The sequence below is a fragment of the Cyprinus carpio genome, chromosome A1 (assembly GCF_018340385.1).
Source record: "Cyprinus carpio isolate SPL01 chromosome A1, ASM1834038v1, whole genome shotgun sequence".
In the NCBI taxonomy this organism is placed as follows: Eukaryota; Metazoa; Chordata; class Actinopteri; order Cypriniformes; family Cyprinidae; genus Cyprinus; species Cyprinus carpio.
The window spans coordinates 13,623,330-13,650,603 of NC_056572.1; the positions used below are offsets into that span (position 1 = coordinate 13,623,330).

The 27,274-nt window shown below is 34.7% G+C and overlaps 1 protein-coding gene across 2 annotated transcripts in view; it reads right to left on the reverse strand.

Moving 5' to 3' along the window:
* The window catches only part of LOC109096171 (FERM, ARHGEF and pleckstrin domain-containing protein 1-like), a 61,090-nt gene that overhangs the window by 26,848 nt on the left and 6,968 nt on the right, over positions 1 to 27,274 (reverse strand). For both annotated transcript variants that reach the window (XM_042744664.1, XM_042744651.1), the window contains exon 2: positions 24,252 to 24,440. In XM_042744664.1, the coding sequence (XP_042600598.1) occupies positions 24,252 to 24,425 (174 nt within the window). In that variant the 5' untranslated portion in view covers positions 24,426 to 24,440. The remainder of the gene's footprint in view (positions 1 to 24,251; positions 24,441 to 27,274) is intronic.

Below are 27,274 nucleotides of genomic sequence, written 5' to 3' on the forward strand. Positions count from 1 at the left end.
TTCTGAATGGTTGCTAAGGTGTTGCTATGTGGCCCCGAAGTGCTCCAATATGGTTGCTATGTGTTCTGAGTGGTTGCTAGGGCGTGTGGGTGGTTGCGAGACTTTTGAAATGCACTTGCCAATCAGTTTTGAATTATTTATTTGGCAAATAACAGACTGAAACAACTAAACAGTCTTTATTCATACATAATAAAAATATTATAAAAAATATATTTTTATTTTCTATGGCCTCCTTTGGCCTTGATAACAGCTTACATTCTTGCTGACATTGTTTTTATGTACTTTTCCACAGTCTCTGTTGTTATTGACGTCAAAATAGTTTCTAATTGTTCCCAAAGTTTGCTTTTTATTCAAATTTTGTTCAATCTACCTTTGAATCCAATAAAACACAACAATAATTCTATTTTAGCATTAGAAACACTAATGTGACTAAATAGATTTCACATAATGGTGTGGATTAAACATTTCGGAAATATAAAAACTGGTCATCAACAATACTGTTAGTTTAGGGCACCACCTTACACTGGGTGGTGGTGGGGGGGTACTCTAGGTGTCATTGAAAGATTCTCCAAAGATGCCCCAAAGAATCTTAATCTGTGTAAACGGCGACTGATAATAAATTAATTTTGTGCCAGATGAGGCTTGTGCAACCTACAGTATGTGAATGTATGAGAGAGACATCAAAACAAATGAGCGCAACAGCATTCACAGAAAGTTATAGATGCATACTGCGGTAGAAAAAAAAAGCAACATAATGACCAAGATGTTTCCCCGAATATCGACATGAATGCAATGTACACTGATTTTATACAATAGTAGGTCAATAAACAATTGGTTAAAATTAAGACTTACACGTTAGACACAATATTGACTGTTTTTGCTCAATTTCGCAAAAATAGTTCCAATCAGCAGAACTGTTGTGTCTCAGAACAACTGAAGGAATCCATGTTGTTGAACAAATGATTCAGAGACCTATTCATGAACACAGTCACTTGCCTTGTTTCTGAATCAGCCATTTGAACAAATCGGTTGAATGAATGACTAAATGACTCACTCATTATAACAATAATTTAAAAGCATTGAGTTTTTCCCCAACATTTCTTATTTGTATGTTAAAAAAAAATTATCTAAAACATTAATCTTATAAAAAAAAATTACAATGAATGTTTGTGGCTTACCCTCCTTGTGAAGGGTGTCAATGATTGTCTTCTGGACAACTGTCAGATCAGCAGTCTTCCCCAAGACTGTGTAGCCTAGTGAACCAAACTGAAAGACCATTTTGAAGGCTCAGGAAACCTTTGCAGGTGTTTTGAGTTGATTAGCTGATTGGCATGTCACCATATTCTAATTTGTTGAGATAGTGAATTGGTGGGTTTTTGTTAAATGTGAGCCAAAATCACCACAATTAAAAGAACCCAAGACTTAAACTACTTCGGTCTGTGTGCATTGAATTTATTTAATACACGAGTTTCACAATTTGAGTTGAATTACTGAATTAAATGAACTTTTCCATGACATTCTAATTTATTGAGATGCACCTGTATTTAAAATATTGCTCTAATTAAATTATTTATGCATTTGAAATTTTGTGGTGTAAATGCATTTATGGCACCTCAGCTTCATCAAACAGTCTGTGCATATACATCTAAAGCCACTTATTATTATAATATTATTATAACTTCAGTGGAAAGATGGAGTTTGTTGATACTGCTTTCATTTGAATGGTAACAACTCTACAGTTTCTTATTATTTTTGAATAACTTATTAATGAATTAATTCATTGAAACAACGTAATAATTAGATGTGAAAGATTTAATAAGGTTGGGGGGGGGGGCATTTATAAACATAGTGGGAAATGACGTCTGTCTTGTTATATACAGCAACTCATTTCTACCTCTTTGCAGTCACAGAGCACTTTATTTTGAGAGTTAAGTGAGATCATCTGTAACTTAGTCCATATTGGGGGAATTGTAATGTTTAACAATTTCTGCATTGAAAAAAGTATAGACATATGCTGTCATTTATAGTTCTTAGAAAGAAAATCTGAATCTGTAAAAATCTTTATCAGCTGGTCACACTTACAAAAAAATAAATAAAAAATTCAGAAATTGGATTCGACCAAAGAAATTGCAACTGGTGCATCTTTACAGAAAATATCAAGATATATTTTCTCAGCTCAAGCAGCGGCTCACAATCAGTCCGACTGTGAAGCACAGTTTTGGTATCAAGGTAATGAGGAATCCCCTAATATGATTTGACAAACCATTCAGTCTGTGGCTGTGTGTAAAGGGACGGGTGTGTATATGGATAAGCGGCGTATTATTAGATTTCAAGCCCAGGCGTTATTAAAAGCCACGGTCAGTTCATTAAAATGCAGCGCACATCATCGAGTCTCGGAGGTTATGTTAATCATGTCGGGCACAAATGAAAACTAATGAAAAACAGCAAGTCACGCTCTCAACTAAAGTAGAGATAGTGGATTAGACATGGAAAAGCCCCATGGGTAATAGCACATTATGGTCTCATTATTACCAAATAAGGAGGTATGAGGAAGCAGCGAAGGAGCGCAGCTTGTCTCTCAAAATATGATGTATTTCAATAGCAATTTCAGACATATTTCAGTGTTATTTTAGTCTAGTTTCAGTTAAAGGGATAGTTTGCCCCCAAAATACTCAAAATCACATCCTTCAAACCTGTATGACTTTCTTCTGTGAAGCACAAAAGAAGATATTTTAGTAAATGTGGTGCAAAAAATGTTGGACCCCATTTATTATCATTGTATGGACAAAAATGCTGAGAAAGTCAGAAAAAGGTGATCATACAGGTTTTTCATGAATATGTACACGCCAAACGTCATCTTTGCTTTCTATTGACTAAATATGAAAATTAATTTTACTTGCAGCACAAATAATATTTATCTGCCTCACTATCCATTTATTGATTTATATTATATCGATAAAAATCAATATTAATATTGGTTTATATTTTTGGATTTGTTGTTTATAAATAACGTAAGCATACTGTGTATTAGTTTTAGCCATTAAGCAACTTTTGGGGTTTAGATACAGTCCCATTGTTGTCAACTTTTCACACCAATTTACACAATTCACACCACATTGTGTGTAGAATGAATCCAGACTAATGTTCCAGTGTTGTTATTGTTAAATAAAACTATAAAAACAAGTTTTTTTTGTAATTGAACTAAAGCAGAAATAAAATAAATAAATAAATACTGAAATAATTAAAAAATGAATCAAATAAAAACTGAAAAAAATTACTAAAATTACTAAAAACTAAAATAAAGCATTAAAGCTAGAAAGAAATATTTAAATAATAATAATAATAAAGCCGAAATAAAAATGTTAGAAGAAAACTTACACTTAAAACTTAAACTGGCAACTAACTGAAATGTTTACTAAAAAAAAAAAAAAAAAAAAAAAAAAAGCTAAAAAGATTTTTAAAAAGCTAATTCAAAATATTAATAAATAATATGACAGTAAATACAGTGGGTATAGAAAAGAATCACCCCCCTTTAAAATAATCACATTTTGCTGCTTTGCAACAAGACGGACAGAGTTTTTGTTTTATCCAGCTGTATTTACTCAGTGCAACTTATAACATTATAAAAATATAACAACAACAACAAGTCAGAAAAAAAACTGAAAAATAAAAAAACAATCACCGAGTTGGAGAAAGAATCACCTCCATCCAAAAAATTAACATCAGGTGGAGCTAATAACCTTCTCAAAGGATCACAAAGCCATTTAACTTTCAGATGTGATCAGCTGTGGTCAATTTTGATTAGCTCAGCATGAAAAGAGCTTTTCTGGAGCATTTCAGTCCTTGGTAGTTCAACTGAAGCAATCAACTATGGCTGGCAAGGCACCTTCAAAAGATATCCAGGATAAAGCTGTGGACAGGCACAAGTCAGGAGATGAATACAAAAAAAAAAAAAAAAAAAACTTTCAAAGGCTTTATCAATGCCTAGAAGAACAATGAGGTCTACTATTAAGAAGTGGAATGTATTTGGTACAACACAGACCCTCCCTGGATCAGGGTGTTGCTCCAAACTGGATAAAAAGAGCCAGGAGGAAAGGCTACGAAGAGGCCTACAGCAACTCTGAAGCAGTTGCAGGAATTTATGACAGAGTGGTCATTGTGTGCATATGACAACATCACAAATTCTCCACAAATGTGGCTTGTATGGGAGGGCTGCAAGAAAAAAGCCACTCCTCAAGAAAGGTCACATGCAGTCACGATTGAGCTTTGCCAAAACGCACCTTGAAGATTCTGAGGCCACATGAGACTAAAATTGAATTATTTGGCCTCAACACCAAACAATAAATCCAATACAGCTCACCATCCAAATAACAGCATTCCTACAGTAAAGCATGGAGGTGGTAATATCCTGTTATGGGGGTGTTTCTCTGCAGCAGGGACTGGAGCACTTGTCAGGATAGAAGGAAAAATGTATGGGACAAAATACCATCAAATTCTTGAGGAAAATCTGCTACCCTCTGCCAGAAAGTTGTCAATGGGAAGAAGGTTTACCTTCCAACATGACGATGACCCAAAGCACACAGTAAAACTGAGCACACAGTGGTTGAAGGAGAAAAAGTTGAACTTCCTTGCATGGCTTAGTCAGAGCTCAGACTTTAACCCCACTGAAAATCTGTGGAATGACTTGAAGACTGCAGTCCACAAACACTCACCATTAAATTTAGCTGAACTTGAGCAGTTCTGCAGAGAAGAGTGAGCAAATATTGCAAAGTCTAAAGCAAAAGGTGGTTCAACAAAATACTGACACAAGGGGGTGATCCTTTTTCCAACACAATGATTCCATTTTTTGTTTTTGTTTTTTTGTCACGCTTCATTATTTCCATTCAAGTTTGGAACGTTTTCAAAAATAATTATATTCAGGCTTATTAAATTAGATTGGTATGCAGTAATAGTAGTTCACTGCAGCATGAATACACCCAACAACAACTACAGGCATAGAAAAGGAGCTTCCGCAGTAATTCTTGCTCATACTGACGCACCTGCACACACACATCTGTTCTTTGGGGTGAATTGCAGGTCATTACTGAGTGCATTTCTAAACACATGTGAAGGTTTAATGAAAAGAAACAAATCAAAGATCAGTTTTGATATGTTGATGATGCTTGAGATTACTTTCAACTGATCGCAAATTACCTCTAAAGCAAAGATCGGTGGGGATTAAGTTAAACGTTTTCACCAACATTTCTTACTTTCTTCTCCACCCACACTTAGAAGTGTACTGGGCGACAAGAGCTCTCCAGCCAATGCGATCAAGGGCCTGATCTTTGGCTTCATCCCACATGATTTTAAGGGATCTGAGGTCATTGATAAGGGTTCAGGTCAATCGTGGTCGACCCTGGATTGCCGTCCTCCAGTTGGGACCCACTGAAGCGCCTTCTTTGGGACGTGGCTGCTTTCCATCTGCATAATGTGTCTGGCCAGCCACAGGCGGTGGTGTGGAATCATTGTACTAAAGCTTGGCATTTTGCTTCATCACACGACTTCCTCATTAGTAATGTGTTTATAGTATTAAATGCGCAGTATTCTTCTTAGGCAGCACTGATGGAAGAAATCTACATTGTGAGAAATACTAGCTAATGCCTTCCACGTTTCTGCAGCCATTTCTGTTGCCATTGGAAAGATGATATAAGCGAAGCTTGATGTTAACCCTTTCGCACGTGAGTTTAAAATATTCAAGCTGAGACCCCGGCGTGAGTTCTTTTTCAGGCGACCGTTATTTAGAGTGTGCCGCCTTACTGTTTCCATGGCGACGCGTCATGCTTGTCATGTGACACACCAAAGCCAAAATAGATCTGTATGACACATGGATCGCTTTTATTTCGCTTTTCCTGTTTTATTCAAAATATTCACACAAACATGCTCACTATATTATGGTATATCTGATATTCCGATTCTAAAATATGTGCAAGTAAATATATTTGGTAGTTTAAACACTTTTATATCGACCGTGTTAGTTAATCTATACCGGGTGATGGGCGCCGCCATGTTAGTTCGCGCTGAACCCGAGCTGTGGGATTTACAACACGCAAATTCATCCTCTCCTCCCGAAAACACATTAAAGTAGGTCTCCGGTAAACTCGGAGAAGGGCAGAGTAAACTTTATAGTTACCTACACAATCTGTATATGATATCAATAAAAACATGTAGTCAAATTATATTTGTTAGGGTCATTATTGCCGTTTCCATAGACATCAGCGTGTATTTTACAAACTGTAAATGTATGGTTTCGCAAGTACTTATGTGTTTTTAAATATCTGAAACCTAAAATAAGCATTATATGGTTGAAAACACTGAATATTTGTGATAATATGTCCAGCGCTCAGCGCATCCGATCTGGCTCTGCGCCAGCCAAAGCGGATTTAAATTTAGCAGTTGATGACGTGACGCACTGAAAGTTCTAATCACACCGGTGTGATCGTACGCTTCAGGGACCAGCCAAGACTGATCACACCGGTGTGATCGTACGCGCTAAAGGGTTAAGACAGATCAATGTAGATTACCAGATTTTGCACATCTTTAAATACAAGTTAAATACAGATTAATCTTTGTTAAAGCTGTGGTGTTATTTGATTAGCAGACAAAAGCAGTATTTATTGGCTGCTGTCACTTTAAGACCAAATGCACGGGCCTAATACTGACACGCATCCGGTTTCTTTCTCAGCTGTTTACTTTCACTTAAGACATAACCGACTGCATTTAGAATACTTGCCAAAATTGGTATTTTAACATAACTTTGTGTGTATGTGAAAGAGGAATCAATTAGGAGTTCACACGATGTCTTTCTATCTGCGTGTGCGCACTTCAGGTATGAGTGGCAGCGGCTAAGCGCACAGAAAATAGCGCAAGTTAAAATTGCTTGAACGTGTAAATTGGCAAGAGAAAACGTGCAAATGATAAACTTTCACTCTATGAGGGTTAAACATAACAGTTCGCATGCGTGCCGAACCGTGTGGCCTGGTCCGTACGGATCATGTTTTATCTACAATCCCCCCCAAAAAAATCTCATTACCTGTACACTCTCGTAGCTTAAAAATCTTTATTTGCTTTATTGCTGTTTAAAAAAAAAAAAAAAAAAAAAAAAAAAAAACATATTGTGGCAAAAACAAGTTGCTAATAAAGATTTGCAAGCTACATTAAACAAACTATAAAAAATTACATTTATTTTTTTTGTTATAGAGAGAGGTTCTAATTAATAAAATATTTTTATTAATAACATGTTTTATCCTAGCACACACACACACACACACATATATATATATACAATATAAAAAAATACCTTTTTTATTTGTTACAAAAAAAGTTTTGTTTAGGCATTTTTCTTTTTTGTGGCATGAACAAGTTTTGCACAATTTGCAAACTACAACAATGTAAACAAATCTTTAAAAATATATATATATTGCAAAAATATATAAATATTTATGCAATTGTTTTGCTTTTTTTCTCAATCATGAGATATGTACTCAAAATGTTAACAGATTTATTGATTTATTAAAGAAAATAAAGATTTTTGCAGAAAATAAATATTTTCAATGAAAGTGTACACATGCACATCAATACGAAAACGATCAGACATTTATTATAAAAACTTGCCAACACAAGAAAAGTTTTTTTATGACTTTTCACAGATAAAAAGAATTAAAAGAATTTAAATAACCGTACACATTGTTAAAATAGGCATAACTGCTGTAAGATGCATGTAAACATGCTCAATGTCTTGGTTTTGAATGTTATCTGATTTTCTGAGGAAGACTGTGACTCTTCACATCCTCTTTAATCTGAGGTCACGAGCTGTCGTGACATGCCATGATCTATCTGCACCAGCTGTAGTCGAGGTCATCACATCACTAAATACTACAGATTAAGGCTGACCACCAAGGCCTCTTTCTAGTTTCCTCAATCCCTGTGTGTAAATCAAATGGAGGCGGCAATGCAACCTCAATTCCAACCTACAACTTAAAGGGCTAGTTCACCCAAAAATGAAAACTCTGTCTTTGTTTACTCACCCTCAAGGTGTTCCAAACACGTAACACCTTTATTCATCTTCAGAACACAAATTAAGATATTTTTTTATGAAATCCGAGAGCTTTCTGGCGCTGCATAGACAGCCAGGGAACTACCATATTCAAGGAACAGAAAGGTAGTAAGGACATCATTAAAATAGTCCATGTGACATCAGTGGTTCAACCGTATTGTTATGAAGCTAAAAGAATACCTTTTGTTTGCAAAGAAAACAAAAAGTATTCTCGTAGCTTCATAAAATTAAGGCTCTTCACTTTTAGGCACCTCTGATATAGAATATACATAAATGGTTGTGTTTGTTTGTTTGTTTTTGTCTATGCAAAAAAACACAAGTATTTATATACTTTTTTTGATCCTGGTATTTAATTAATACTGTTGAATTTTTTTTTTTTTGTTTCAACACAAAATAAACATTTTTTTTAACATTTATAATTAATATTTAATTAATAACTATAAATACAGTATTATATTTGGTTTATTTTCATAAATTTAAATTTCAAGTATCATCAGGTTAAATCTAGCTAAAAAGGTAGTATTTTTGCCATTGAGGTTAATAAAAACACTGTTTAAACAATAAAAGCACGATTAACAAAGCCTAACAGTAATCCGGTAATTATCTGGATGACTCTAAAGGCTGTATGAGGGTCTTTGAGCTCAGCACACAAAACACAGCTAAAACATGACTGCTGCCTCCTGAAAGACCATGTTCACACCACCAAAACTTCAACAAAAATAAAGAAATCTTTGCATTGTTGTCATTCCCATTTATCAGAGTCCTATCAACAGGAATAGAAAGATACAGGATCTTGGTAGGGAGTAGCCGTTCACTCTGTTTTGATCATGTGGTTTGTCCACTGCCAAAATAAAGCTCAGAATCTGAGCCAAACTACACGGAAGACACATGCCTCTTATCCCGATTTGGCATTGATATTTCTGTATATTTCAGTGCATTTGGATTGAAATGTTTTGGGTAAGTCAAAAGCAGACTTCCAGAAGACAATAACGGAGGATCAAAACAGTAAGAAATGATCCGTTCAAAGCTGAAGCTGGTGTTAAATGTGATTCACAGCACTGACAAAAACAAAAGCCTGTCAGACACATGAGGAACTCCAAACATAAAATACCAAATATTAAATTACCGAACACACAAACAAAACAACAGCAGGAAACACAGTCAGACACAGACCCACTAAAGCTTAGAGTTAAACGCCAGCCAACAGAGATTCAAGATTGTTCAAAAAAAGATGCTTGAATCTAATCAACCAACTCTGAATCAACAACATATAAACACATTAGAAAATTTGATTTGGACCAAAAAGTATCTGAAATTATCTGAGTATTTGGGGAAAAAATATCCTTTTTTTTATATATATTATATATAATGGTTATAAGCATAAAATCTTGCTATACAATATACAATAAAAAAGTATAAAACTAGGCTATATTTAGTATTATTTACATATAATTTGAGTTTCTAATATTTTAAAGTAGCTTTTATTTTTAAAGGTTCAGTTTTCATTTAAATTTGTAGTCATTTTATGTACTTGTCATTTTTATTTTTTTATTTCTAAATAGTTTTAAAATATTTCTATTTCAGTTTTAACTTTAGAATTATTTCAGTTAGTAATTTTAGTACTTTAACTTATATTCACACGCACACATATATGTATATGAGAGAGTGAGTGTGTGATTTTCGTTTCAGATTTTGTCACATTATGACATCATAGTGCGACAAAGGCCCGCCTCTGCAGAAGAGGATCAACATGTCTATGACCCGCCCACTGGACCGTTAGTAAGATGAGGAGGAGAGAAGAGCAATACAGGATAACTGGACTAAAAATAACATTACCTTCCAAAGGATCCTAATGCTAGGAAAGTGATCATTTCTTTTCAACAATGTGGATTTTTTTATTTGTTTGTTCAGAACATTTCACTGTGGATTCTTTGGTAAATAAGTCACAGTTTCTGCTTTAGACGCTGTCTACACTGCACAATGAATCTCTTTTGAGATCTCTTTCGAGTTTTCAAGAGAGCTCCACATGTAATACTTATCTCATATGCAAAGATGTTAGCCAATCATAGCAGTGGGTGTTTACATTGAAGTCTCACAGCAGAAACACACCTTCCAACAGACCAAATTGATCCAGCGCCAGAAGTTTGATTGACAGGCGTTCTGACCAATCATAATGCTGAATCTGCAATTTTGTTCGACAAACAAACCACACAGGAAAGTAGATAAAAATTTGATGGGCTTGAACATGAAAAATGGTGTGTCTTTCCACAGTTAAAACAAGACACCTTTTGATGTTCATGTTTATTCTGTGCTATAACTAGTAAAGAGGAAGAGATGATTGGTTCACTGAGACGCTACAATGATCTGTCAAGACACATTAAAGACACAAAACGGTATTTATTGTTTGAATTTCTTACAAAATGACAAAATGGGTTTCATACCAGAAGTAACCTGCTCTGTCTTAGTAACTCAGTGTCCTCTGGTCCGCAATGTATTTTTCACTGCGTGAGAACATGGTGTGTGGTGTGAGAGCACGATGGCCTGTCAGACCCAGTAATAGTAACTTAGGGGGTTGGATCTTTGCAAAGGGTCAGTACAGGGTAGAAAATGTCCTTTAATTTGATTATTTTGATGTAAAACATGACCTTCATAAGAGATATAGAAATGTAAACAGACGTGCACACACCTTCCACAAACATCTTTTGATTAAGGCCAGCCTTGAGGTGAATTTCTGTCTTGAGAGCCTCTCACATATGGAATACACTTGGGTTCATGTGCCAGCTGAGTGGTCTGTTAAGCATCTGTGCCGGTCGGCGTCTGAAGGGTCTGTCACTTGTTACACCCGGCCAAATACTTCCCAAACTAAACACTGGAGCGTGAAAGACGAGCTGAGAGCTGCACAAACGTTCTATTCACAAACAGGATCTTCTGGCCAAACGTCTCACGCCTCAGCATCTCTCACACGGGACGCAGTGCTATTCTAGAGGAACTATCAATTACTAAAGCAAAATATTGAAAATATAAAAAATTTATATTAAGATAGTTAATGCAAGTGTAGGTATATATAAATAGCTGGGGGGTTTTTGCACACAAAAAAGAAATACAGATTTTGATTTAATTAGTTAATTATCATTATTTTATTTAAATACTACACATTATGCAGTAATAAACATTCAATCTGTGTACTATACAGCTGTTATAATATGCATTTATAATTCAGTATATTGCATCCAATTATCTGGAACATATCTGTAAATGCCGTGTAAAAATGTCTTGACCATGATAATGCTATGCCGTTACCACTTCTGCTTTATTTTGGCACACAGGAACTGGACGGTTAAGTTGAGTGCAGTGCATTGTGGGACACATTATTCCACACAGAGTGTACTTGTTTAATACATTTTGGCAAATGTAGCAGATCATCTGGGTATTTTAACTCATACAGAAAATATGCATATGGCACACATTATTCTGAACATAAGGAACCAGAAAACACTGGAGTACTGTATCCCAGAATGCAATGCATTCAATATTTCCATTATGACAAATGAGTAATATCAGTCTCAATCTGATTAAGGATCAAATTTACAAAAATGTAAATAATATGATAACAGATCAAAACATTATTTTATATACTGCATATTCTTTATAAAATAGCCTACAGTGTACAGTACTGCACCAAAATGTACTTTAAATATTCTCTGAATATAAACACAGAACATGCAGTACTGTATGAAACAGTCTTAATATTTTGAATTCTGAATAGATTCATATTTTCAGTTTGCTTGTTTTTTATGTCCTTTTGTCATTATAAATTTTTTAGTTATTTTTTTTATTTTATTGACAAAATAATATTAAAATAAAACAAAAATAATATTAAAATAAACAAAATAAAATAAATATATAGAATAAAATATGCATATAAAGCGGTATTACATAAGATAAATGAGTAATTGTGTGAAGCTGTGAAGCCAGTGAAACAGAAGAATCTCATTTGGCGTCTTCCTCCAGTGCTCCTGCCAAATCCTTCACATTTTTCTCAATGAATAGCCATGTGATGGAAACTTTAGTGAGGGGTGAAGGATATGTCTTCCTGTCCCCTACATGGACTGAGAGCTGCAGGACTCCCTGATTATGTAAAAGCTTCATTAACAGCTGCTGTGCTCCTTAAAAACGGATCTTAACATCAGCTCTCAATCTCACATATCAGCTCTCATTTTTAGGAATAAATGTGAACAGGTTAAAGTACTACTCCTAATGTGCAGACACATGTGACGGAGATGCTGATGAGGTGAACTAGAGAGTCTGTCAGCCTGCAGAAGCTCCAGTAGATGAAATGTCGTCTATTCCAGAGTCATCAATAACCTCAGATAGACATTCATAATTCATGGAGGTTCAGGATATTAATGCAATGATTATGTTCAAGGATATATTGATAGCTTTGACACTGTTTAGTGTTCACTAAACATATATGTAATACTGAAAATAATAATAAAATACATAATAAAACAAATAAAATAAAACTAAATAGAAAACAAAAATAGATTTAGAAGAAATAATAAATAAAATAATATGAAAATTCAATACAATATTAAAATGAGTACAAATAAAAATGAATAAAATGTAAACATTAATAAAAAATAAATTATAAATATAAATAAAACATATCAAAAATAAAACAATATATCATTTTTATTGAAATTTTATATATATAGATATATATATATATTACACCATACACACACACACACACACACACACTCATATACACACACAAAAGAAAGCATAAAAAAGTTTATTAAAATGTATTTTGACAAAAATATTTTTAGACATTTTTAATTAGCTTTTTGTTTTAATATTTTCATATTAGTTAGTTTTTACATGAGTTTTTATATTCTCTGTTCTCATTTTAATTTAATTTTTATTTGTTATATTTAATTTTTATTTTGTATTATATTATACAGTGGCTAATTCATTACAGGTAGCAAAGACTGATTCCTGGGTTAAAAGTCAAAACAGGCTGTGAAATACGGCAAGACGCCAGCACACTGCTTAACACCAAGCAGCTTTCCAATTCCCCTCACCGTCTGACATATGGCAATGATGTCTGCTCATTAGTGTACCTGACTTCAAAGCCGTGAACAGGTCCACCTGAGAGGACGAGAGCCCTCCAGGAACCCAAAGCTTGCTAAAACCACCCAGACAGCATCTCGCAGACATGTGCCCGACACGTCAATATTAATAACCCTCCCTGCTGGGCTGAACGCACACAGATAGTCTCACACACCATATAAATCTGAGATTTCCCCCAACTGCAGCAACTGTTGGACACTCACTCACTCATCACACAGCAGGAAAAATCTCTTCAGTTTCCATAGGAACAGTTAGGATGGGCGTCTGCGCAGTGGCTGAAACCCTGCGCTGATACAGTAAGACCCACAAACAGCTTCTGTTTTATGCAACATGATTCTTTCATTCATTCATGAAAACCTTTAGTCAGCCTTTACTTTCTCAATATATGTTCCTTTTGTCCTTATTATGGAGATATTTCACTTGGAAATGTATAACATTTCAGAAGTAAAATGATTCAATTCACTAACAAATTTGTTATGACTGAGCTATATGTGTGTGTTATAATATTGTGTGTGTGTGTGTGTGTGTGTGTGTGTGTGTGTGTGTGTGCGCATGTGTATGTAAATTTTTAATATTATTTATAATATATTAACTATATTCATGAATTATAATATTAAAAAATTAAAAATATAAATTATATTAATACATATTTCATATTAATATGATAAATAAAATACAATTGCAAATAAAATGTTAACAAATTTTTATATATAATAATACTATGATATATATATACACACACACAATACTTTTTTGTAATATAAAAAATAAATATATTTATATAAATGATATTACTAAATTATAAGTAACTCAACATTAAACATTTGCTAAATATATACATTTCAGTTTTGCACAAGATTGGATTGTTACCTCCATAGTTTTTAATAACTGGCCATTCACTAAAGGCCTGTGTATGATTATGGACATTTATATGGCCCTGATGACTCCCTATAACTCACTGTTGATGAACCCAAAAGCCCATAAAGAACCCACAGACTCACACAAAATATCTACACTCAAACCAACGCTGCATGTATGACACAGAAAAGCTCTACATAATCATTTTAACTCAATGATGTGTGACTAGAGCTCAAGGTGGTGGACTAGAGCCTCAAGAGAGTAAACAGCAGTAAGGAAAAAAGTGAGCATTTGGTTCACTGCAGGAATACAATAAGCCTGAAGACAAGGAAACAGATTCATCTGTTAAAGATACTGAAAATAGATATTCAGTTATTTAAGGTATTTAAAAGTTCATTAAAAGTAAAAATTACTTTAGTTTTGAGTTCATTTTTAAAAGCCAGTATACTCCTGAGGTTAATATGATAACTATTAAGTCTTATTTTGCATGTGTATCTAAAACAATTAATTATATATATATATATAGATATATATATATATATATATATATATATATATATATATATATATATGGATATATATGTATAGGTATGTATATATATATATATTTATGTAATGTATGTATTATCATTTCAGAGACTTAAATGTCATTTCCAAGTCAGCTACCATGTTTCCTCAGAATAATACATCTATCCAAAAGCTTCAGATCTCTTTCTAGGAGGAAAGAATGATAATGATATAAAGTCAAAGCACCACCCAAACACATTCATGCGCAGATAACACCAATCCAGGGGGGGGGGGAAGCAATTTCCTGCTCATAAATCAGAGGCACTGAATGGACCCAATGTATTCAGAGGCATGAGATGACCAGCCCTGACCACTTAAAGACACATTTCATTGGGTGGGAACACATTTTTGTGGCTAGAAATTTTCTTTGAGGTCACATTTTCCAAAATGAAATGCTCTCCTAAATGGAGGACCTTTCCAGGCCTACATCTTGAGAAGTTTAAGAGATATTCACCCAAAAATGAAAATTTGCTGTTAATTTACTAACATTCAGGCCATCCAAATGTAAAAGACGCTTTTTAGCTCAAACCATGGTCCTTGGTGGTTCATAAAATTCAGCTTCTGTCACTTTGAGAGTCAAAACAAATCATATACAGACAAGACAAAATTAATATTCGAGGCTCCTGACGATATACTGAGGTCTTACGAAGTGAAATGATCGCTCTGTGCAAGAAACTGAACATTATTTACAATAGCCTCAGGCAAACGGTCTGGAATGATGTCTGGTTCACGAAAGAATCATTCTTTTGAAATGGTTGTTTTCAGTGAACTGAATGAACCAGTTCATCAAATTGGACAAAACAATCTGAAAAAGGTTTAGTCGAGCAGCACAGATCTCATTGCGTGATGATGAGAATTTTGTGTCATCTGTGTTTGGTTTGACTCTCAGACTGACAGTAGCCACTGACTTGCATTTTATGAATCAAGAATCACAATCTCTTTAAAAGCTAATAAAATAAAAAAAATTCAGTTTTGCATTGAGAGATTCAAGACCAGAAGACTTTACATCCTAAAAAGCTTCTATCGAGCACATGTTCAGAAATAAAGGGCTTGAGGATCTGGGCTTGTCCGGTAGCAGCATTTAATAGGTTGGTTGATGTTTCCTGTGGTGCTAAATCAAAGATGAAAGAAGTGAGGAGGAGTGGGAGCAAGAGTGAGTCGCTGCAGTTAGTCTGTGATGATTACTGCAGGAAAACACCAGTTACCAGCATGTCAGAATCACCACAGGACCACAAATCAACTGTCCTTCAACTGCACTGCATTTGCTATAAAAGACTGAAACGCTGAGTGAAGGGGTGTGATGAGAGCTAATATTAAATATAAACAAAAGGAAATTCTTAATAAAAGGTCACATAAATGCTGGCTTCAAATCCATGCATTGTTCTTCTTTAAAACTAATGTTTGCTCATAAAAAAACATTTGCTTCTGCTAATTATATGAATGATAAAACAATTATACTAATTATATGCATTATCTATAAAATTCAAAATGAAAATATGGGTGCTTTCACAACTCATGCATAAAAACTCATGCAGATGGGATTTAGTTTTATGCGAGTAACAATCTGTGAAAGACTGCATCATTTGGAAAGCATCGTCTTTTTATGTAAAAATATATGTTCATCCGTTAAATCATCTGTTGCTATGGAATCCTGGTTTTATGCACAAATTAAAACACAATTCATAACAGAACACAAGCACTACTATTCAACTCACTAAAACAACCCCGACTCTTCATGAGGATTCATAAATACATGAGTGCGATTTAAGCACAGCACATTCCATCAAGTGTCAACACTGGCCCGTTCTGCCGTGATCCCTTTAGCATAGCGGTGGATCGGAGGGGCAGGAAGCAGACGGGATTGTGGGATGTTGAGAGGATTAGCCAGCGGCAGCTGAGGCCTTGGGCTTCCCTTCGCTTCCAGAGATGATTAGCGCATTCATGACAGTGCGCTGCTGCATTATTCATCAAAGATCCACCCAAAAACCAGCTTTTCCATCATTAGCCACATGCATTATGCTAGCCTTAGCGTAATGAGGTAGCAGTGTTTGGCATCGCTCAGCTTTTGTCAGTAGAAAAGGGAAGATATTGCACTTAAGCTGGGAATGTGTGCCAAAATAGCATTACCTAGTTATTACGATGATCCATGAGAGGCAAAAACTACTTTAGGGCAAACATTTCATAGTTTTTAAACAAACAGATGTGGCTTAGCGGTTAGCTCATTCACACCAGCACTCATCCCATGCATTACTCATCTCTCCTCTTGATAAACGCACAAATAGCAAGACAATAAGACCAACATTTCTGTACTGTGTGTATATAGAGTACAATACATAAGATGAACATCTTCTGTGTGCATTAAAAACACGATACTACATTTGTCAAATTTTGCAGTATACAATCAGAACACCCTGAAACATTATTCAATACAATGCCCTAAACCACCCATTTCCAGTGTGACAAATGAACCAGAAGTAATACCTACTTATTATTATTATTTATTTTTTTACTAGTGGGTGCAGGACACTATAGTTCATTTATGTAAGTGAGTTTCTAACTTTTAATGAGCGATTCACTCATTCTGGTAGATCATTCAAAATGCCGGCTAGGGTTAGGAATGAAGGATGAACGTGTGGCCAACAGATGAGAGGTTATCCATCTGCTGTCACAGCTAGCGGCTTAACCGCCACTAGCGGCCCTACGCTCAAGAAGCTATTTCCAGAGATCTTCAGGAGAGGATTTAGGAGGAGGTGGTGGCCATGTCACACACGGCATTTGGTCATGTCCCTCATCCATTTTCCCGCGGGGTTGACACAGGGGACGCCAAATACTGTCTGCTCCCTCCTGAGGGAGTCACAGCGGGGGGCTAAGCAGGCTAATTCATGGCTAGCGAATAGTCCTCACACTGTGAAGTCCATTCACAGAGGCAAACGGGAATGTGACACGCTGCTTATCCATGTACTATACACAAGCAGGCTCAGTCATGGTTTTGGACAATACACTGTAAACCATTTTTTCTTTTTTTTGAAGTCATAAATAAGTTTATAGGACAAATGTTTAATTCAATGTTACTTGCTGTTTCTTTGTGTATTTACGAATTTAACAACTAATTTCTGAGTGAAAATTGTTTATTCACCAAAATATTTATTTATTCACTTGGAAATATGGTAAAATAGTCTGTTTGTTGTTGATTTTTAAGTGAAGAGAAGATTTTTTTTTTTAAATAAATAAATAAATAAAATAATATATATGTATATATATATATATATATATATATACATATATATATATACATATATACATATATATATACATATATACATATATACATATATATATACATATATACATATATATATATATATATACATATATACATATATATATATATATATATATATTATATATACACACAGTTACACACACACACACACACACACACACACACACACACGTATGAAGATGTATAAAATATATACATTATTGAATTGATACCATAAGCTAGCACCATTATTGCTCAATGCAGATCTCAAATTTGCCAAAAAATTGGTTAATTAGGTTAATTAGCTGTGCATGGTTAATCTATTTCATTACATGTCCTAACTCCTGCTTAATTCTCTTATATAATTTTGTTTAATTATTAGTTTATTCATTATTGTATTAACACACATAAGCCGCCAATATATCTGTTCAATCTGTGCATATTCATCTAAAAAATATATAATTTAGTGTTTGCTCACTTACAATAGATTACTAAAATGTCCCGTCAAATTATAAAAGTTCATTTATTGGGCTAATACTGGGTGATGCTTTCCAGATTTCTAGCTGTCCGTTTGGAAACTCTGTCAGTGGTGTGAAATGGATTGTATATAAAATATCTTACTGAGGCCAAGCTTTGTCATCATCATATTGCTCTGCTCCAGCATTCAGGATATCCTGTCTGATGGTATCTCAGCAAGGAAATCCCAATAGTCTTGGCGCAGTTCCTGTTTCCAAGTTCACATACAGATCACAGAATTCACGTTGTCATCATGTTTCGCTCATACAGCATTATATTAGATTTGTATTAATCTCTTTCAGAATCCTTTAAAAATTTTATAGGATTTTGTAAGACTTTTGAAAATAAATACAGTGGTTTTTATTGAGCATCACTGAACAAGGTATACTGTATAAAATGCCAAAACAGATTAAAGCACAAAAAAAAAAGTGTCTTGATCGTGCATTTGAATTTAATTATTTATATGTATACTGCGTTTATAATATTTTAAGCCATCCGGTTGTGGAACAGCTCTCAATTAATTCTCTATTTTTGTGTTTGTCAGCAATTACAAGCCCACAGTACGGCAGCTGCTTCTTGTCTAAACTGGCTTATTGAAAACGTGTTACCCAAATTACCTAAAAAAAAAAAAAACCCTATTATTAAGAATGTAAAGTTGTAATGTAAATATTGATTTTGGCAGTATTTGGTATAGTGAATGTGATTTATGCATCTAATTTTATGATTTTAATGAAAAATAAACATTGCACAACAGGAAGATAGTTTTGTTACCGTATTACAGTAATGGAAATTCATTTGTAATGTGCTTAATTATCATGAAAATATAGGATATAATTCTATATGTATATGTATGTGTGTGTGTGTGTGTGTGTGTGTGTGTGTGTGTGTGTACACACTTCATTCTTTTTGCGGTGGATAACAATCTAACATTCCAAGCAGTTTTCTAACAAAGTAAAGGAGGATTTCTGTTTGCTGCTCCTATATAAGCAGCAGTTTTGCATGAAGATTCCCAGTGTAGACTGACCCTCTGTTCGTACAGATTGTGAGGATCCAACAGGATGAGCCGCGGCCCTTAGAGGAAATGCAGCCACCACACAAAACGGACACGGACATGGCCTCACATTGTGTGTCCCAAATTAGTTCTTGGCTATTTGCATATCCAGACTGTCTCGCTATATGAACATGTTGTAGCGCCAACATTATTTACCTCCACCGAGCATAGCTGATGATTTACTTCACTGCATTTCAATTTGAATTTTAAGAGCGAACGTCCTTTCAGAAGCTCTGAAGCTTCACTTCGGTTTTGTCAAGGTTTATTTCTTATTCAAATACTTGTTTTATTTGAAGAATAACTATAGTTGTGTCATCAGTACAGATGAGAGAATTTGTGTGTGTGTATGAGACTTCAGATGTAAAAATCTCCATCTGAGATTTTTTGATTTTAAATTAAATTAGCTTTTTTTTTTCAGACTCCTATGTTTAGGTTCAGTAATTTCCCTTTAATGGCAAAGAAACTGTTAAGTAATTGAATGTGTTATTTAAAAAAATGTCCAATGTTATTTGCATAGGAGCCTGATAAAAATGCTAATGTAAAAGAGAAATCTCAAACGGACTTAGAGGTTATACAGATCACAAAGATTGATCCAAACCAGTTAGCACTAGCATATCTACTCAAGATAAGTATAAAAATCACACAGCAGAGGCTCTGGGTCCCCACAGGAGATCACCCTTCGCAATCCCAGCATGCTATTGTCATTGAGAGTAAAGAAGATGTCTAGCCAACAACATCCTCACAACACAGATCAAACATCAAAACCATCAGGCCATCTTATTTAAATGACTGCAAGAGCTTAAACTGCATGTTGTACGTCATTAGACTGCCATGAGCTGATTAGAGAAGCGCTACACCTCAATCACAAATTTAATAATTCAATAACAAAACCACTATTGCTCCCCAAAGATGTCAAATATGCACTGCACTTTCATAGAAACACAACAACAGAGAGACAACAGGAATACCAAATGTACAGTCAGCATGAAACCAAAATGTTGGTCTTGTAATTGATTCATTAGTGCATGTTATTCCAGATAAAACAAACGCTTGCTTTTGCATACTTTCATCAAAATGGCATCACCCACAGTATAATTAATGTTAATTAAGAGTCAGAGTAATTTACGCTCTAAAAATTAATCAAGGCATAGTTTAAATATTTGCATTTATTTAATTTTAAATAATCATATTTTCAAAATGAATGTAATCAAATCATATATTGTGAAAATCAAATTTAATCAGTTAAAAAAAAAAGTATGAACATTGTTAAAATTTTACTAGCTGTGAAGCAAGCAAGATTCAATTCGTTAAAAAATGAGATTGAAACAAACTAGATTTATTGTTCATAAATACATAAACCAGTTTACTGTGCATTTAAAACAAACTGATTTTATTAATACTAGTACGTAAATCTAATTTTACTTGACTTGTTTCATTTACGTATGACTATCAAAAAGGAGTTTAATAGAGAGTTAAAAGAATTATTGTTAACTCAATTAAAATAAAAATAAAATATTAAAAAATAGAAAGCTAGAAATCATCTCATTTTCAACCACGTTAACTTGAAGTACTGAAATAAACTACAACTGCAATAAAAATTATGTAAAATTTGACCATAAATTACAAAAACTATAAATATTTAAATGATATTTAAAATAACAAAAATACAACAAAATTACTAAAGCTTCAAATTGTAAAACATAAAAACAAACAATAATATGTAAATGATACTAATAAAACTGCTAACAAATAAGCATCACATTAAGATTATCAGTCTGTTAAATACATAAATCTTAAATTTAAATTATTACCATTTGGTGTTTTTTTTTGTTGTTGTTGTTTTTTTTGGTAACAAATGTCATCACTATTTTATTTAGAGGTTTATGTTTGTTTTCATTCAGTAAACATTTTAAAAATCATTTGAATAATCAGTTATCGGCCGGTGCGGTCCAACCTATTTATCATTATTGAAAAAAAATCCACTATCAGTCGACCTCTAGTTGTGATCACTGGTTTCATGTTGAATTAATATTTTAATTAATTCGCCATAAAAAAAACAACCTCAATGTTCGTGAAATACGAAACCTTCCACAGAGCCACAAGCTTACGATACATATTTATGATTCTATACCGATGGCCTTTGGGGGACAGCTAAAGTCTTTTATCCAATTTTTATCCACTTTATTATGAATTCTTGCCCAAAGAGGATCTGCGCTGCAGCAGGTGATGCTGTCAGATTCACTTTAGAGATCTGGAGGAGACACAGGGGCTTTTCAATGGCTCAGCAGGAAAGCAGCTGGTCCCGGAGACTTCTGGGAAGAAGCAGAAAAGAGCCGCATTCTTCCCTCGGACCGGCTATGAATACACACCACCCGAATAGGCTTTTCAACGGCTGATGGTGTAGATATCAATGTATCTATCGAGGAGGACGGCAGCAATATTCACATAATATTCACATTTCATTGAACTACTGTATAATTCTGCATTTTATGAAGAAAAGATGCGGTGAGTGGTTGCTATGCAGTTGCTAGGGCATTATTGATGTCTTAGAGGATCAGGGAGGTCTTTAGCATGTTACTATGTGGTTGCTAAGGTGTTCTGGATGATTGCAAGGGCGTAACCCATCCTAGGTCTCTAGGAATGGCTCGGCTCCCACATTCATGTGCATGTGATGTTTTGCACACCACACGAAAAATGCAATTCCATTCATTTAGAAAAACAGAGCTATTATAGTTTATCGAGAGGTTTACTGGCCAGTGGCGGCTCGTCGGGGGAGGCACAGCTTCCCAAAATTTTGCGGTGAAAATGGAAGGATGACGATTTAACTTTAGTAAAATTCATAATTCATTTCAGTTCATGTCTCAGAATGTGTATTTTTTGTTTGTAATTTCACAACTGTAATACCATAACATGTTACTGAAGTTGGAAAGCTCAGATTTTCTATCGCGAATGTGCTGAATCTGCTGATGTAATTACAACAGCTAGGTGACAGAGAAGGGGAGGGGCAACTGAAAAAAAATATATATATCTTTCACTTTCAGTGCTGAGGAGTGTTGAGAAAAGAAAACTCGCAAGGGAGGCTAACCTCCCTTCTGGCATCCAATCATCATAGAGACGTAAATTACGTGATATTAGTTTGAACGTCTCTCGCTGCGCCAAAATGTACCAAGTACTTATGATGAGTAGCAATATTGAATATTTGATCGACAATAGATTTACCAAACCATCATTCAAACACTATATACAGGTCAGCACAACAGGCAGCTCTCTTTTAACACAGACTTTTAAGAAGGGATGGATATTTGCTTCAAGTGACAGACGAGATAAGTGAAATTATAGTATATTGCTGTATGTGTGCCGTTTTCTTTAAGTTTTCTGACTAAAAGCAACCAAAAAGCCATTTTAAAGTGGTTAAGCTAATAATAATAATAATAATAATAATAATAATAATAATAATAATAATAATAATAATCAGCAGGGATTCCAGACCAATACAATTAGTGTGCCTCACTGCCTTCTCTATTTTAAAACCCACGAACCACCACTGTTACTGACTGATGCAGATCTTTAAATGATCATTATATCAGTCTATCACTAATTCAGTTCCTAAATATAATATAATAAAATGCTGCCTGAATTACAGGCTACAATCTGCAGTCCTTAAAAATGAATTAAGCAATCGACTGATTTGAACAACCAGCTAAAAGCATTAAGCCAAGTAAACAAAATGATACCAGAAGACCTGTAAAAGCCCTGAACACTGGAAACAAATGAAATGAAACCATAGGTGATCCGTTTCTCCACAACTCATGTGTCACGTCTGGACAGACTGATTATAGATCGCCTCAGGAAACCAAAAATCTATTTAAGCGAGACTGACAGCGTTTACAGGCCCACCTCGAGGCATTTCTCAATACCAACGCCCACAGAACAGGAGCTCAGCACTTTTATAGGCCTTATCTTGATATTAAAACACCGTCAGGAGTCTGATTGTCAACAAACGGCCCTCAGGGCACCATGGAGAGCAGGGTGTGCCTCCAACCGCCCGTATACATTTCACAAACCAAAGAAACAAAGAGTCAGGTAACAGAATGAGATGCCGTCCATTTATCCGCTGCTTTTCCTTCAGCTCGGGTTATATTTACCTGGTAGAGACAAACAGGCAGGGATTCTGAGGAATTTCTTCTTTTTCACTTACCCAACATGCCTGAGGAGCTTATGGCTCCCTTGGTGGCGATCAATGAGGGTATTTTCTCATTAGTGAACAAGACCGAGCTTTTTTCAACATCATTAGCATTCCCCAGGGAGCTTACGTGACGAAACAGGAGGGCAAGTAAACACAAAAGAAACTAAACTTGAGGTGGAAAGCAGCAGACGCTTTAAGTATGTACTTGCTGGCCTGCTGAGGTACACAACAAGATCAAAACACTTATGAAATGCAGGGTTTTTCCACACGATTAAACCTCAGCTATGTACGAAATGGAAATTTAGTCTACTGTTTTTGCAAAAAATAATATCAATTAGTATGCATTATGCAATAAGCAAATACAAACAATAGTATGCAACACTGTTGCTACTTGACCTCATCCACTGCTAATGCAAAAATGAAATTAATAAAATCAAATGCAAAGCAATAAAACAAAATGCAATGCAATGTAATACATTTAAAAAATGCAATGCAATTCAATGCATCAACATGCAATGAAATGAAAAGCTATTCAATGCAATAAAAATGTAATTAAATAAACATTAGAAAGCAAACAGTGCCTTACCGAGACCTCAAAGACTTCCTGAGTGTCATCCAACATCTGGACCCGGATGGAGACCTGTCTGCCGGGGGGCATGGTGGGAGGCCGCTGGCCGGGCTCTAGCGTGCTGATGCCCATGCTCTCGGGGGCCCCCAGCCTCTGGCCCGCCACCGAGGGCCGCTCCTCTGGCTCCACCATACTGTTCAAACCCACCTAACAACAAAAACCATTTAAATGTTTATATGAGGGCCAAACGTTTTGCAAACACTTCATTAATATGGAATAATCCACCTCTAAATAAAGACTCCATACCATGGTATAACTACAGTACTTTCCTTTTAAGCTGGTCTAGTGATCGCACTAATCGCTAACATAGTCTTCCTTTTTTGCAGCTGGAATTTCAACCTCACGCTGCCCTGGAAAATGCCAAGGAGCAAGGACTGATTTATGATTCCTGCAGTAAACAGCTGGTGCAGCTATAGTGGTTTCTCACACACATCTTGATTTTAATTCTTGTTCTGCCTGACTGCTAGTTATCCCAATAAACACAACTGTTAGTTATGACCAAAAAAAAAAAAAAAAAAAAAGTGAACACCATACAAATGAACCTGGCAGCAACAGGTCAGGTAAATTTGTGTTTCACAGACATACATTTAATTTTAATCTCGACTGAATCTGTTTTTACCTCGTTCAGCCTTGCTAAAAAAGAAAAAAAAAAATGGAGGAAATTAATTCTTTAATTCTGTCCAGATGCAATTTAATAATAACGTAAAACAACATGAAATTCAAAGCAATGCAACAACATGTAGTTCAATGCAATGAAATAAAATGCAATGCATTTGTATAAATTTTGTATAAATGTGTGTTTGCATTACTACAATTTCACAAAATATTTTAAACTGCTTCTTACATTTATATTTTCACTAAATAAGAAGCATGCACTAAAAAATATTAAAAAATATTTTGCATAATATGGACATACAAATACAATAAAAAGGACACTGATTCCAGTGGGAACATCCCATAAGAAACACATGGATTAATTCACTGTGAGGTGCTGCATTCATACCCATCAAATCTCCTGAACTCAACAAGGTCTTTAACACCATAGTGATGGCTTAAAGTCAAACAATAGGCCCACCATCTCTCAACACTGAAAAACAGAGTTTATGGGTTTAGGAAATCATTAGGAAGGGTTTACAGGCATTAAATCCAGGGATTTCTGACCCTAAAGAACCAGATCGCACACTGTACCTCCAAGATGATGACTGGATTATAAACTTGCGTGGTTGAAAAAAAAAAAAAACACCACCACTTTAACCTTTAACTTTTGAAGCACATTATGAAACAGAAACATCATTAAAGACGGGAAATTCCTTCAACTAAGATACTAAAAACTCCTTTTACTATTTCTACTGGAGCTTCCTCATGCTAACCCATCTTTCTAAGGAAGTGAGACTTAATGAAATGCTAATTTGCCCACTTACATCTAAACCTTTTTACAGACATCCTCCGAAATATTCAAAGCCTTTTAAGATGCAGTCAGGGAAGGAAAAATGCATAATGTCTTGAATGTTTGAAGGGTCTAAATTATACAGAACGCTACAGAATTATAGTTGTCTGTAAAGTAAACAGCACAAAAGAGGTCCCACTTCTATTTGAAGCAAGCAGAGTTCTGCCTTCTCTGTTAGGAACCGTGCCATATACCTTCATAAAAAGGGTAATACAATAACATTTTAATAGCGTATTTCAAAGGACATCAATCAATTAACAGCAGTCATAAACTGCAGATTTACAGTCTTTCCTTGTGAACAATTTGCCAAATGTTCTGACACTGATGTTAAGTTGTTTTCAGAACACAAAAATGTTCACAATCATAAATGAAAACATGAATAAAATAGTAAAAAGATAATGACAAATGTATAATAGACAGATTAACTGGCCAATATTTAGCTGGTATGAGGGTGTGACCTTTTTGCTAAAATTTCTGCTAAAAACTGCAAAAATTAATAAATAAATAAATAAATAAATAAATCAAATATTTTTAAATATAAAATTATACATTTGATAACAAATAATTGAAAATGTTTATTTTTTTCCCTATTTTTTTTAAATATTAATTGATTAACTGAACAAATAATCAGCAGATTAATCAGCAATTCAAATAGTTGTTCTTGTTCATGCCCCAGTCTATATCACTCCTCCTGTCTGTTTTCACTCCTTTTGACTTCTGTTTTCATTGGCAAAGCACAAAGCAAGCAAGCAGCTGGCCATATTGTGACTAAAATGTCAGTTACTTGATATAACCATCTTGTTTATTGAACTATTGTACAAAAACAATATCACTGTGTATTCAGTGAAACAAGCCTTATGCTTGGGTGATAAATATCATGCATCTACCAGCCTGTTCTCTAGATATTATCGACCACCGAAAAAACACTCAAACACAAGATTAAAACACATGTAGCTGCATGGAATGAGTTACTATGGGAATCACAGATGGAAAATGGGCCAAACTTCACCAGTAAACCTGACGATATATGAGGAAACACACACACACCTCACCAGATAATCAAACATAAAAACAGTGCATTTGTATCAAAGAGAGATCAATTATCTGCTTGTAGCACTGAAAACCTTCTCCTATGACAGTGTAAAGTGTTTTCCATGGAGACAAATTTTTCAATCCCTCAACAGGAACCTCAGAAGTACAGCACAATCATAACAAACATGTACAGAGGTGTTTCCCGGTGTTTACTCAACACAAACACTGTCACAAGGATTTACATACAGGAAACAAACATGACATGTGAAAAACAACACTGCAGCACAAAGCCACGGACTGTGATTTAATTCTGCACACAGAACGTACAAATGAAATTAAGATTTGTTAAGATAAAAATACCAGATACATTGAAGAAAAATTATATAGGATTTACTCGCAATTAAATTTCACAAATAATTACAAAGAAACGGCAAGTAACATTGAAACGAACATGAAATATTGAAGTAGAAAGACTACAATAATATTTGTAGTAAAGCAATAT